Below are 13,666 nucleotides of genomic sequence, written 5' to 3' on the forward strand. Positions count from 1 at the left end.
ATACGATATTGATTATGCACTACTTTAATTTATCAAATGGTGCGGATTTTTCGCAATCCAAGAATCTTGATATCTTGGGTAATGGTGATCAATGTCTAGAGGTGCTAATATTGTTATTCCAATGAATCATGTGCTGGGTGAATCCACTTGATAATATCCTCAAGAGGTGTTTGAAAAATGTTTTATTATTCAGAAACCCGACCGGTTGGAATTTATTCCAGAATAATAAATAAATATTTTGAACTAGACAACTCTTGGATAAAGATATTATTTAATTAAAGTCAAATAGCAGACTTAAATTAATTAATGGATATTTATATCTTAAACATGAGAAATAATAAATTAAAGAGGTAAAGCCCGAATTACTCGTAATTTGGGATTGGACGAACATTCAATATTATTATACTATAGTGGATGATAATAATATTCTATTTGGACTTGTATTAAATTGGGGCTCAATTTAATTAGTAAAAGTCCAATAGGTTTGGTCCAAGTCCAACCTCCATGGATCTCTAATCTGGCCCATTATTACTCTATAAAAAAGGAGACTAGAAAGATGATTTTAATCAATTTTAATGATTAAATTCGTTGCCCTCTCTCTGAGTGAGCGACATTTTCAATTCTCCAGAACTTAGTTCTGTCTAGTCAAGTCCTTTTGATTCTGACAAGCTTTGCCCACCCAAAGGTTAGAATCTGAGTTCGGATACAAATTAGAAGATTCAGATTAGAAGATTCGTGGTTGAGTACGAAGAACATCACATGGAGAAGGCGCAAGCAATCGTCGATTCTTTAGAGAATCAGATCGGTAATTCTAAATCGTAGGAAATTCATTAATTAGGGTTCTTATTCCTTGTTTGTGAATTATATGTGTTCTAGCGTGCAATTGATTGTTTAACATGTGATTAATTGATCCCATAATCGGTCAAATAGATCTGTAGATCTGATTTATTTGTTTATGCATGACTTCCGCTGTGCAAGGGGCACCAAACCCCAGCATTCTCTTTGTCTCATATTACTCGCATTTTAATTCTAATGCAAGATCGATAATACATTAAAAAAAATAGATAAAGTAATTTTAATAGATAGTACATCGTCCATAGTGTAATATGCGGTGAAAATTTCTCAACAACAATAATTGAATAATTTTGATAGATGGACAAAAATGACAAAAGAGAGATTATTTTCCATAGTTCTTATTCGAGTGAAATTATATACTCGGAAAATTCTACGAGGAAAGACTTGTCCGTGAATTTTATCATTTTTCCGAACACCCTACACAAATGGCTCAACCATATCATCAATCTGAAACTTGTGTACCAAATCAACAACATATTATCATTATGAAAAATAATAAAATTCATGGTTAGATTCAAATCCCACAAGCATCTTCTTTTGCTCCAACTCCACGAGATTAAAACACGATCAACAAGTAAAAATTCAACTTGTGCTCTTTGGAATTGTATTGATCCGAGTTCGTATAAGGAAAATTCATCACTGCTCTTGGCTGTACTCCTTTGAGGCCTACAACCATGTGAAAATGAAATGATGAACATACATTTGTTAATAGTAGTATTCAATAATCATTTTAATTTGGGTTATTTTTTATAAAATCATGAAATTTGAACAAATTTTGATTCATTTCATATCTTTTAAAATTTGAAATGATAAATTATGAAATTTTAAAATTTTCCTCAATTGTCTCGTAATAACATATTTAGGGGAAAATTTGATTTTTAATTGATGGACACATGTTAAATTTTGATGTTGTCAATGAATAGTGGAGTAAATGTATATTCATGTGACAATATGGGAGGCTAAATGACGTTGTGTTGAGCTTAATAAACTAAAATTAATAATACAAATTCAGTTATTTGGAAAAATTGAAATATTTTGAAACTTCATAATTTATAGTTCAAATTTTAATATATATGGAATAAATCAGATTTTGATGAAGTTTAGTGCTTTTATAAGCAAGTAATCTTTTTAATTTTGGATGATAACAAAGTTGGTTAATTAGTTAGTCCAAAATTATAGTTTTGTTATGTATATAATGAAAAGGCCCAAGCCCAATCATGTACTACAATTTTTTTAAAATAATAATGCCCTTCAATAAATGAATAAGGTATGAACAAAGTAGTGAAGGTCATTGTCAGTTTATACTATTACTGAAAATAATTAAATCTTAAATTTCTTGTTTTTAATATTTAAATAATATTTATAAATAATAAAATTCAAAAATCAATTAATAATATATATTACGGTTTAATATTTCAAGAACTAATAATTTATGACCACTCACATACTCTTTCCATGTCTAAAATTAGATTCCAGTAAAATTCATGTATTCAATAATATTTGATCCAAGATAAATGAAAAACTCAAGTACTCCAAAATTCAAGTATTAAATTGCGAATATGCAAATAATTCGTATTCATAAACATCAGAAATCATAATCCAAAAGAATCATAATTCCATAAATCAATACTAAGAATTATTTTTCCTAATTACTTAAGTTTCCTGCCAAACATGACCTATAATGCAACTGGGATCATGTTCATAAAATAAAACCATAATATACGTGGGAAACGAAGAATTTTGAGTTGAATTTTAATTTTCCACAATCATGCCTAAGAGCAATATGAAAGGTGCGATTTGTTAATGGACCACTTTCTCTCTCTCACGCAAACATTAATATTTCCTATAAATAGTTGCGATCATGCATGTATCAAATATCAACAAACATGGCTTCGAACAAATTCATTTCTCTTGTTTTCTTTATAGTTTTGTTTGCGGCGATATGTTCCGCCGCGAGGCTAGGCGGCGGTGGAGCTGTCGCTGATCATGGCTACGCTGGTGGTGCACATGGCGGTGGAGGTCTCGATACCCATTCCGCAAGCTTGGTCACTATCTCCACGATGGGTCTCCCATACGACTCCTCGATGGGTCACGGGTCACCCACACCCCGGGGGCCGGGGCCATGACCTGGATGATCTGGATTTTCCATGAAACAACTATTATATGTTATAGGGTTGTGATATATGCAAAGACGACCCCTTATGTTTAGCCAAGGCTAAATATTAGCCATTTGATTATAAAATAAATGCTTCATATATATCGACACCTAAATTAATATCAAAAGTGAGAATGTGAAATCCGGGCGCCATCCTTTCGTCCAAATTCTAAGATGCCAAAATAATCTTCTTTTTTTTTTCCCCTCAAACTCCCAATTGGGCTCGACATCTCGGAACATAATCTTGTTTCTTATGTCACATATAGCCCACGAGATAACGTAAATAAACTCTACCTAAAATGAATCCTAGAACTAAAATTAAAAATTGGAAATTCCTAACTTACCAAAATATCGGGTGTATAAGATATTGTATACCCGATACCTGCAATAATCATAATTATACTACCCGAAACCGCCCCGTTTCTCAGGATGTGAATTCCCGCTACCACTACTCGTTTCATCAGGCCTGCAACTGCAATGTTTTTTAAATTCATCTTTTTCGTTTATGTTCAAATGCAAAATTGGAAATGAAAGATAATAAAGGCTAGACCAGAAGGAATGGAAATATGCTGATAGTTTTTAAATTAAAAGCTTGAATAGGACTCCCATTTATGACGAACTGTATGATATTGGAGTAAATTGTTTGGTCAATTTGTATTCTCGCATTCACTATTTATATAGTTGAAGAGCTTATCATTTTAGATTTGAGAATGCTACCTTGAGATACATTAAGTGATCTTATCATTGGTTTTATGTTTGATCATATTGGATTTTTATATGAAAATTTCATCATGCTTACACACACACACACACATATATACCCGATTATTCTTATTTTAACTTGGCTCGGATTTTAAGAAATGTAAAGCAAAGTAGATGGAAAAAGTTAGTCGAATGTGGGGTTATACTTTTATATTTTATAATAAAATGTAACTAGAGAGAGTTTGTGGAACGTGGGGTCCACATATAAAAATAGTACTTTCTCCGTTCATAGAATCATTTTGCCATTTTGGTACGTTCCATAGTAGTGGAGTTATTTCCACTTTTAGTAAAAGTCAACATATTTCTTCTCACATACTTTACTCTATCTTACTTTATTCTCTCTTCATCTTTCTAACTTTTCTATTTCCTATTTTATTCTTCCTTTACTTAACTCATTTAACACAATTTTTCTTAAATCCTGTGCCGAAAAGAAACGCTTCCACTACTATGGAACGGAGGGAGTAATAGTAAAGTGAAATAAGACTACATTGTTGGCACATTCGGGTCGGCCTGAAAACCCCATTAAATTTGGCATTTGAAGCCGTTGTACCGTGGTATGCGATAACTCCACCCAATCCTTCTTTAGTGTTGTTATCGACGACCGTCACAATGCCTCAGCCTACCTGATGCAGAAACGTATGAGAATGACTAAACTGGTACATAAAGAACTCAAACTTACTGAGAACTTCAGAGTATAAGAACTCAATGTAAAAATATATATTCAAAGTTTGTCTTTTAAGTTCTACAACGAGGCCTTTATATAGGCAAATGGAAATCCTAAACTTATGGAAAATAAAATTAGAAAAAAATTAACTAAAAGGAAAATAAGCAAAATAGGAAAACCTAATTTGTGGAAGGAAAAACAATTACTACACTTCTAATATTTTTCCATCTTCTAATTATATTAACTAGGAATTAAATAAAACCAAAAATATTACTTGATTAGTCTCCAAGTTTTATCTTCCAATACTGCATCACTACCGAAGCTTGCGACGACCTTATTCATCCCTACGAGTTTCATTTCCTGGATCATACACTATCGGAGTATCGGTGATAGCACCACAGTGGGATTATGCAGAAGAAGAAAACCGCAAAGGCAACATAACATAGCACATGTATATGTAGTGAAAATTAAGGTAATATAACGCTATTGTGACCATGATCATAAAAACCATAATATACGTGGGAAACGAAGAATTTTGAGTTGGATTTCCAATTTTCCACATGCCTAAGAGATAACGATAAAAAGTGGTTGTAAAATCATAGTAAGAATTTTGAGTTGAATTTCCAATTTTCCACATCTTGCTATCCTCCATCTCCACGAGCTTCTCAGCTTGCACCATAACAGAATCAAGTTCACGCATTACTTGTTGTAGATCTGGTGTGGAAATAATAAATCTCACACAATTAGATCCAGAGAGCATTTGATCAACCATGTGGGATTCAATGATGTCTTCAGCTTGATGTGCTACTTCTCTTATTTGGCTGTCTAGTTTAGTCATGAGTGAAGATTTATCAAGGAGTTTTTGAAGAGAAGTAGATTCATCAACAATCCATCGTGATTGGTAAGGATCAAGGATTCCTTCGACTTCGAGAATGGTGAGAGTGGCTGAAGATTTTAAGCCATTTTTAAAAGATCTCAGAAAACAAAGGGAAGGAGAGCTCATTACAAATAGCAATTGCAGATAGATAAGTTGATCTTCACTTTTCTATTGACTTTAATTTGACTTATTATATGACTGACAATATTCATATGCAAGGAAGTCTGTTATCATCCAAATAATCAAAGGCATTGATCTTACGCATCCTTAAATTGAAAATAACTAAAACTCATATGAATAGATTTGGATTAAAATTAGGTAGATTTGATAGTGTGCAAGAATACTTATTACACCTTCAGTATATCATCTGCATCTTATGCCGAAGCTTTCACCATCCCTACAACAATAAATGCCTCTAATTCAACAAAAACATCAAAACTGTGCATTGCATGGCTAAATTCAACCCGAGTCAAGTGCATCGATACTACGTAGCCTCATTCAATCAGAATCAGCAAGACCATCACTCCCATCCCCTCTCTTGGATATTTAAGTATAATTAGAAATCTGCTTTTTCTTCTGAGATGCAATTTCAGCATTTTTATGTAGAACACATTAATCTTTTGGTGATACTTACTGAGTTAAGTGAAACAAAGGTATGATTCAGTTGTAAATTCCTAAGCAGCAAAGAATACCAAATAACCAAGGAGGTCAAGGAAACTTTCGTCCGCATCAAGGGGGTGGACCAAATCATGGTCAAGGGCCAAGTGGCAGTTAACCAAACTCCAGGACCCAAAGGAATCTGGATGATATGGTCCATGACCTAGTGAGTTCTCAACAGCACATGCAGAACAACTTACTGGCAAATAATGACGTGGTCCACAAGCTCCAGGATGCTCAACAGGAACATAAAGCCGCGATGGATCTGATGTCAAAGCAATTATCTCAGATCGCGACATCCCTGAGCGACATGCGAGAGAATGGAGGATCCCAGCCTCAGTAAAGCCACCAGAAAGGGCAAATATCAGCCAAGTTATCCTGAGATCTGGGAAGGCATATGAAGGACCCAAGCTGAAGGTAAATGATGAAATGCCAGCACCGATGAGAGAGGATGTTATCCACCCGGACTAGCAAAAAGAAGAAGTCAGGCGGGTGATTTGGGAGGACAGTTACCTCGGATGGCTGACCCATATTTCTTAGACCCAGAGCCTGAGGTAGAAACTGAAAAAGAGAAAGGAGAGGCGGAAGAGCCTTCTAAAGAAGATCCGACCAACGCAACAAAGAGGATTAAACCTTTTCCCTACCGAGGGGATGCCAAGAAGAAAAAGGACAACCCCGTGGATTTCATGGAGATCTTTAGAAAGCTGGAGATCAATCTCCCGTTCCTGGAGGCTATGAAGTTGCCCCCGTTCAGCAAATTTATTAAGGAGTTCATTGCGGGCAAGGCAAAATCTGATGGAAAGATCGTGATCGGGGAGAATATATCTGCAGTAATTCAGAAGAGGATAATGCCGTAGAAGCAAACTGACCCAGGTATGTTTACCTTACCTATCACTATAGGAGGCGTCAGAGTCGAGCATGCTATGTGTGATCTAGGTGCGTCTATTAATGTGTTACCGCTTTCCATATATAAAAAACTGGTAGGAGCAAGAATGACTGATACGAAAGTGGTGATCCAGTTAGCTGATAGATCATGCATTAGCCCTGAAGGAGTGTTAGAAAATGTGATAGTAAAAGTTCATGATTTTCTATACCCTGCTGATTTCCATGTGATAAAGATGAGTGAAAACGAAACTGCTGAGTCTAGTGGTGTTCTTTTAGGAAGACCATTTTTGAGGACCGCTAAGACTATAATCGATGTTTTTGATGGCACCATCTGTTTAGATTACAATGGGGAGAAATTCACTTTTAGCATTGATGAAGCTATGAGGAAACCACTTGACGTGGAAAACCTCCATTTTGTTGATGTCATTAACCCCCTGGTCCAGGAGTTTCTTGAGACCGAACTATTGCAGGAACAGGCTGATACCTCGGAGATGACTGAATCTATGAGGAAAGAAGTTGCAGGATGGTGTGAAGCAGTTATTAAGCAAGGGCTATCTGATGAAGAAATCACAAAGGCAATAATGGATTTCTGTGGCAAGGCAGGATCCCCTGGGTCCAAGGGATCAGTCCAACTGGCCAGTGTGGAAAAGTTGCCAGAGTTGGACGAGCTGGTCAAGAAAGGTATGGAGAAAAATCCGTTGCCCCCTGAAGTACCCCCTCCAAAGAAAGAGTTGAAGAACCTTCCTCCGGGTCTGAAGTATGCCTACCTAGGCGAAGGCGAATCTCTGCCTGTCATAATCAACAGCCTTCTGACCCAGGAGCAGGAAGTCAAGCTATTGGAAGTGCTGGGGAGGAACCAGAAAGCAATAGGGTGGACTCTATCTGACCTAGTGGGGATCAGCCCCGATCTATGTATGCACCACATCCGTTTGGAAGAAGGAGCCAAGGCACACCGGGATCTCCAGAGGAAACTCAACCCCAACATGAGAGAGGAAGTCTTAAAGGAAGTATTGAAGCTGCTGGCCCTGGGAATCATATACTCCATTCCCGATAGTGAGTGGGTGAGTCCTGTCCACATGGTGCCGAAGAAATCAGGAATACAAGTAGTCAAGAATGACCGCAACGAGCTTGTGCCCACAAGGTTAGTCACGGGGTGGAGAATGTGCATAGACTACAGGAAACTTAATGCGGCCACACGCAAGGATCATTTCCCGCTACCCTTCATCGACCAAATGCTGGAAAGGTTGGCGGGAAAGCAATACTTCTGCTTTCTAGATGGCTACAGTGGATACTTCCAAATCTATGTCAATCCGGAGGATCAGGAGAAGACCACATTTACCTGCCCCTTTGGAACATACGCCTACCGGAGAATGCCTTTTGGTCTGTGCAACGCACCTGGGACATTTCAGCGATGCATGATGAGCATTTTCTCGGATCTACTGGAGGACTGCATAGAAATTTTTATGGATGATTTCACCGTATATGGAGATTCTTTCGAGATTTGCCTGGGGCACCTGGATATTGTTTTGGAGAGATGCAGGAAGAAGAACCTGGTGCTGAACTATGAGAAATGCCACTTTATGGTCAAGGAAGGGATAGTACTGGGACATGTTGTATCTGAGAGGGGCATCGAGGTAGATCAAGCAAAAGTGGAGGTGATCTCTAAGCTTCCACACCCAACGAATCAGAAGGAAATTCGAGGATTCTTGGGGCATGCAGGGTTCTACCGAAGGTTCATTAAAGACTTCGCAAAAATCGCCCAGCCCCTGACAAGACTTCTCCAGAATGATGTGGAGTTTGAGTTTGATGATAAGTGTAAAAAAGCCTTCCAGCTACTCAAGGATCGTCTGGTCACAGCTCCGATAATCCGCTCGCCCAACTGGGATTACCCCTTCGAGGTAATGTGCGACGCAAGTGACTTTGCAATAGGAGCGGTGTTGGGCCAGAGGATCGAAGGAAAAAGTTATGTTATGTTTTATGCCTAAAAAACGCTCAACCAGGCCCAGAAGAACTATGACACCACCGAGAAGGAGATGTTGGCTGTAGTATACTCATTTGAAAAATTCCGACCATATCTACTGGGGTCGAGGGAAATAGTGTTCACCGACCATGCAGCCATTAAATATCTCCTAGCCAAGAAGGAATCCAAGCCAAGGCTAATCAGATGGGTGTTGATATTGCAAGAGTTCGACTGGGAAGTCAAAGATAAGAGAGGGACCGAGAATAGAGTGGCTGACCATTTAAGCAGGATTACCCAAGGAGAAGATGAGGAAGCCGTACCTGATGCTTTTCCAGATGAGCATTTGTATTACTTGGGGGAATCTACTAGACCAATTAGATGGGTAGCAGTGTTAGCATTAACTGGGCCCGAGGAGTCAGAGAAACGGAAAGGCAAGCCGAATGACGAGCCTTGGTTCGCGGACCCGGTGAATTATTTAGTTACTGGAGAGCTACCTGCCGCACAAGAAATCACTAGGGCCCAGAGGATGAAAATTAAAAGTGAATCCAAGTACTACTTTTGGGATGACCCATACATCTGGAAGATGGGTTCAGATCAAGTGATAAGAAGGTGTATTCCAGAGTGGGAGCAAAGAGACGTGCTAAACCATTGCCATGCACTAGCGTGTGGTGGCCATTTCGGCCCAAGGAAAATGGCAAGGAAAGTTCTGGATAGCGGTTTCTACTGGCCTTCGCTGAATAGGGATGCTTATGAGTTCTGCCAGAATTGCAATAGGTGCCAACTGACCGGAGGGATTTCTATGAGAGATGAGATGCCACAGACTCCTATAATAGTCTGCGAGATCTTTGATGTTTGGGGCATGGACTTCATGGGCCCATTTCCATCTTCATATGGAAATACGTATATATTGGTTGCTGTGGATTACGTGTCTAAATGGATAGAGGCCAAGGCTACAAGATCAAGCGACGCAAAGGAAGTTTCAAAGTTCCTAAAGGCCAATATATTCAACCGATATGGCGTGCCCCGAGCGATCATCTCAGACCAAGGGACTCACTTCTGTAATAGGACAATTGAAGCACTGATGAGAAAATATGGAGTCCACCATCGGTTATCTACTCCGTATCATCCCCAGTCAAATGGGCAGGCTGAAATCTCAAATCGAGAGATCAAGGGCATCCTAGAGAAGACGGTGAATACCTCAAGGAAGGACTGGAGCAAGTGTCTGGGTGATGCTCTATGGGCCTACAGAACCGCTTACAAGACACCAATAGGAATGTCACCCTACAGATTGGTATTTGGAAAAATGTGACAGCTGCCCGTGGAGATAGAATACAAAGCGTATTGGGCAGTCAAGGAAATGAATATGAAGGCTCATGCTTGTGAGGAAGAGAGGAAGATGCAACTGCAGGAGCTAGAGGAATTGAGGCTGGAGTCATATGATTCGGCCATGTGGTATAAGGAGAGGACCAAACTCTGGCATGACAAAAACCTTCAGGTCAAGGAGCTACAGGTCAGGCAGAAAGTACTCCTTTTTCAGTCAAAGCTCAAGCTCATGCCTTGGAAGCTGAAGTCCAAGTCGATAGGGCCTTACACAATCGTTGGCATTCGAGCGCATGGAGTAGTGGAAATTCAGGGAGTCAATGCTAACTCTGTTCCTTTCCTTGTTAATGGTCATAGAGTGAAAGTGTTTAGGGATAGCTCGGAGTTGTGTGAAGTGGAAGAAATTCCACAACACACACCTTCCACTATTGCCTCGTAAGCCATGTTTAAATATTCTTCGGGAATTACTGGGTCAGGTAGATAGGGTAAAATTTTCGATCAGCTGACTGGACCAGTTAATTCCCAAGAATATTTAAACATTTAGGTGTAAATAACATGAATAAGTTTTTTTTTATGAAAATACAAAAAATATATATATATATATATATATACTTCTAAAACCCAAAAAGATTTTTGAAAATTCTAATCGTCTGTGGAAATGCACAAGTGTGAAAGGCTCATCTCTTTGACCCACACGTTCAGCAAATTTCGTTCTTTTTACTAAGTGTTTAAGATTACCCGGTCAGAGGGAAGTGAGAAAAATCAGGGGGGAGTTTGAATTTTGAAATTCAAAAAGCTGGCGAGGCATACGGTTGCTTGCGTCAGGGACGCGACTGTTCGCCTGCAGCCAATTATGATATTCTTTTTTTTTAATTTTATTTTATTTTATTTTATTTTCCTTTTATTTCTTTTATTTTCCTTTTATTTTCTTTTTCTTAAATAACTTCCCTAAAAAACTAATTAACTTCTCTCACCTAAAATTATTCTCTCACAACTCCTAATTCCCAAACTTATTTTTTCTCTCTCTGCAGATCCGAGAACCATCAAACCACCGCCGTTAACCACCGTCGTAAACAAAGATGCAGAGAAATCCGATGGCGCGCTCAGCCCGCGGGAAGAACCCGCCGAAAGAAAAGACCAAAAAGAAGGTGACGGAGGCGACGAGTTCGACTCCCGCGGCCGAAAAAATACCCACGCCGCCACCAGAAGAAAATTCCACTCCACCAGAAGTTCCACCGCAGCCCATACCAACCGAAGTGCAACCACAACCGGACATCGGCCAAGACAACACCGCCGAGGCGAAATCCGACGATGTAGAATCGGACCCCGAGGAAATCATACAAGAATTCATGAGGAAGTACGAAAAGGGGCCAAAGGCGAGCAAATTCTTTGCCGTGATGTCAGAGGCATGACGGAAACAAGAAGAGGTAATTCCTGCCCCAAACCCAAACCTTAATCGAAACCTTAATCGAAACACCCACTGCACAAGCCTTACCCACACACCCAAAAAACCCCACTTACAATCCCACCAAGGCCCCAAACCTTAATCGAAACACCCACTGCACAAGCCTTACCCACACACCCAGAAAACCCCCAAATTTTACCCGAAACCCTAACCCAAGAGACGAACCCCCCACACACTATTCCTCAAACAGAAACTGAGCCCCATGCCGAACCCTCTATAAATATAGAAGAAACTGATGTTGAGGAGGGTGATATGATGGAGCGGAGGAAGTGAATCAAGAAGAAACTGGGGATGTGGAAGAGACTGGGGAACATGGTGTAGAAGAAACTGTGGATGGTGGGAAGGGTAGTGAGGATAGAGAGGGTGAAGAATGTGAGGAAATTGTGGATGAGAAGGTTGAAAAAGATGGTGGGGAAGTCGATGAGGAAGTTGCTGAGAAGGAGACAGAGGAAGGAGAGGAAGTTCACGAGGAGGATGTTGAGAAGGAAGAGGAAAGAAACGGCAGTGGACAAGATGCCGAGAATGCGTGTGAAGAGATAGAGACTGACATCGTCGTGGTAGACGATATAACTACTGATGACCAAGGGACCCCAACGGATGAGAGGTTGACGAGGAGGCACTCCCGTCGTAATAGGAAGCAAGTGGATGAGGCAGAGGCAGGCAGAACCAAGCGCCTGAGGCTGGAGGACACAGAGGAGGCCGGGGATGATATCCCCCTGGTCCAGGAAACTGTGGCAGCCGAGAAGGAAATCTCTCCGGAGGCTATGGAGACGAGATATGAGGCGGAAAGGAAAAGGAAGGGGAAGCATACTGCTAAGCCCCAACAAAAGAAATCTCGCCCCGCGAACATGACTCATGCTAAATTTGCAATAAATATGTCACCCACAAGTGTATGGGGTATGTAGCACGTGGCAAGTTGAAATTATCGATCCTCGAAGACTAAATGCCGGCTTGAGTACTACGATGCAACTTTGAACACTATCTAGACTAATAGAAGGGGTTTTTGGGTTTTTCTTAACTAAGATCAAAGAACAAGTAAACAAATAGCAAATTAGGAAAATAAAGCAAATAAGGGTAGTTTTCACTCAAATTGGGAAGGTAGGGATATGGATCCGTTGGTATGGATCACGGGTGTTCACCTAGGGATCATGCTCATCTAAATGGTCTTATGTGTGGCTAGGAAGGTCGGGTTAATTGGCTAGACCCCCTCTCGGGTGCACCTAACGCGTTGATCGGCCTCTAATGTCGGAGTCTCCTCCCTACACTTCGAAACCGACTCCTAAAACCTACGGACCCAAGCCCTCTCTCTAGCTATGCCTCTCTCGAGCACATACAACGCACGGAGTTGTTGGTTATTTATCAATCTAATCAAGCATCTCTCAATGGCAATAATTAGAACAAAACATATCCAATTGGTAGCTAATCAATTAGACAATGAAACAAACACAATAACCAACAAAACCACCACAAAAGAGATAGATAAGCATAATTCGAGGTTTAACCCATGGATTCCATACAAACTTCACCAATATCCCTAATAAGAACTTAGCTACTCATAATAGAAACTAGGACAAAGGAAAATACAAAAACATCAAAGGAAAACATAGTAAGAAAAGATAATAGAACTCCCTAAGGTAGACTTGATGTTGGGGAGGATCTTTCTTCTTCAATCACTTGAAGATGGAAGCCTCCTTGCCTTCAATCTTCTTGACTCTCTCGATTTTTCTCTCAATTTGCAGTGGGGGAAGTTAGGGTTCTAAATTGAGTTAGAACCCCTTTTATACTCGGAGTGAAAATCAGGACAAATTAGCAAACACCCGGTCGGGTGATTTGTAGGTGATAAAACACCCGACCGGGTTTTCTTCCCGAAGCCCGCTATTTTGCAAAACACCCGACCGGGTTTTCCGAGAAATGGAAAACACCCGGTCGGGTTTTCCTCCTGGAGTCCACAAGGCTACTTCAAAACACCCGACCGGGTGTTCCGAGAGATGGAAAACACCCGGTCGGGTTTTCCTTCTGGAGAACTCCTCGAATTTCAGCTTCGGCTCGTTTCAACCTGTTTTCAT

General features: G+C 39.9%; 1 protein-coding gene across 1 annotated transcript; it reads left to right on the top strand.

Annotated features, from left to right (window-relative positions):
- The first annotated feature begins 10,172 nt into the window (after nucleotides 1–10,172).
- LOC125220689 lies at nucleotides 10,173–10,574 on the top strand. The gene has a single exon (XM_048122840.1). It carries the CDS (start codon nucleotides 10,173–10,175, stop codon nucleotides 10,572–10,574), a length of 402 nt encoding a protein of 133 aa, XP_047978797.1.
- Nucleotides 10,575–13,666: the final 3,092 nt, after the last annotated feature.

The sequence above is a fragment of the Salvia hispanica genome, chromosome 4, assembly GCF_023119035.1.
Source record: "Salvia hispanica cultivar TCC Black 2014 chromosome 4, UniMelb_Shisp_WGS_1.0, whole genome shotgun sequence".
NCBI classification, from domain to species: domain Eukaryota; kingdom Viridiplantae; phylum Streptophyta; class Magnoliopsida; order Lamiales; family Lamiaceae; genus Salvia; species Salvia hispanica.

What these genes read in the sequence shown, in the direction of transcription:
- LOC125220689 (XM_048122840.1), top strand. Translation starts at nt 10,173, where the DNA reads ATGAATATGAAGGCTCATGCTTGTGAGGAAGAGAGGAAGATGCAACTG.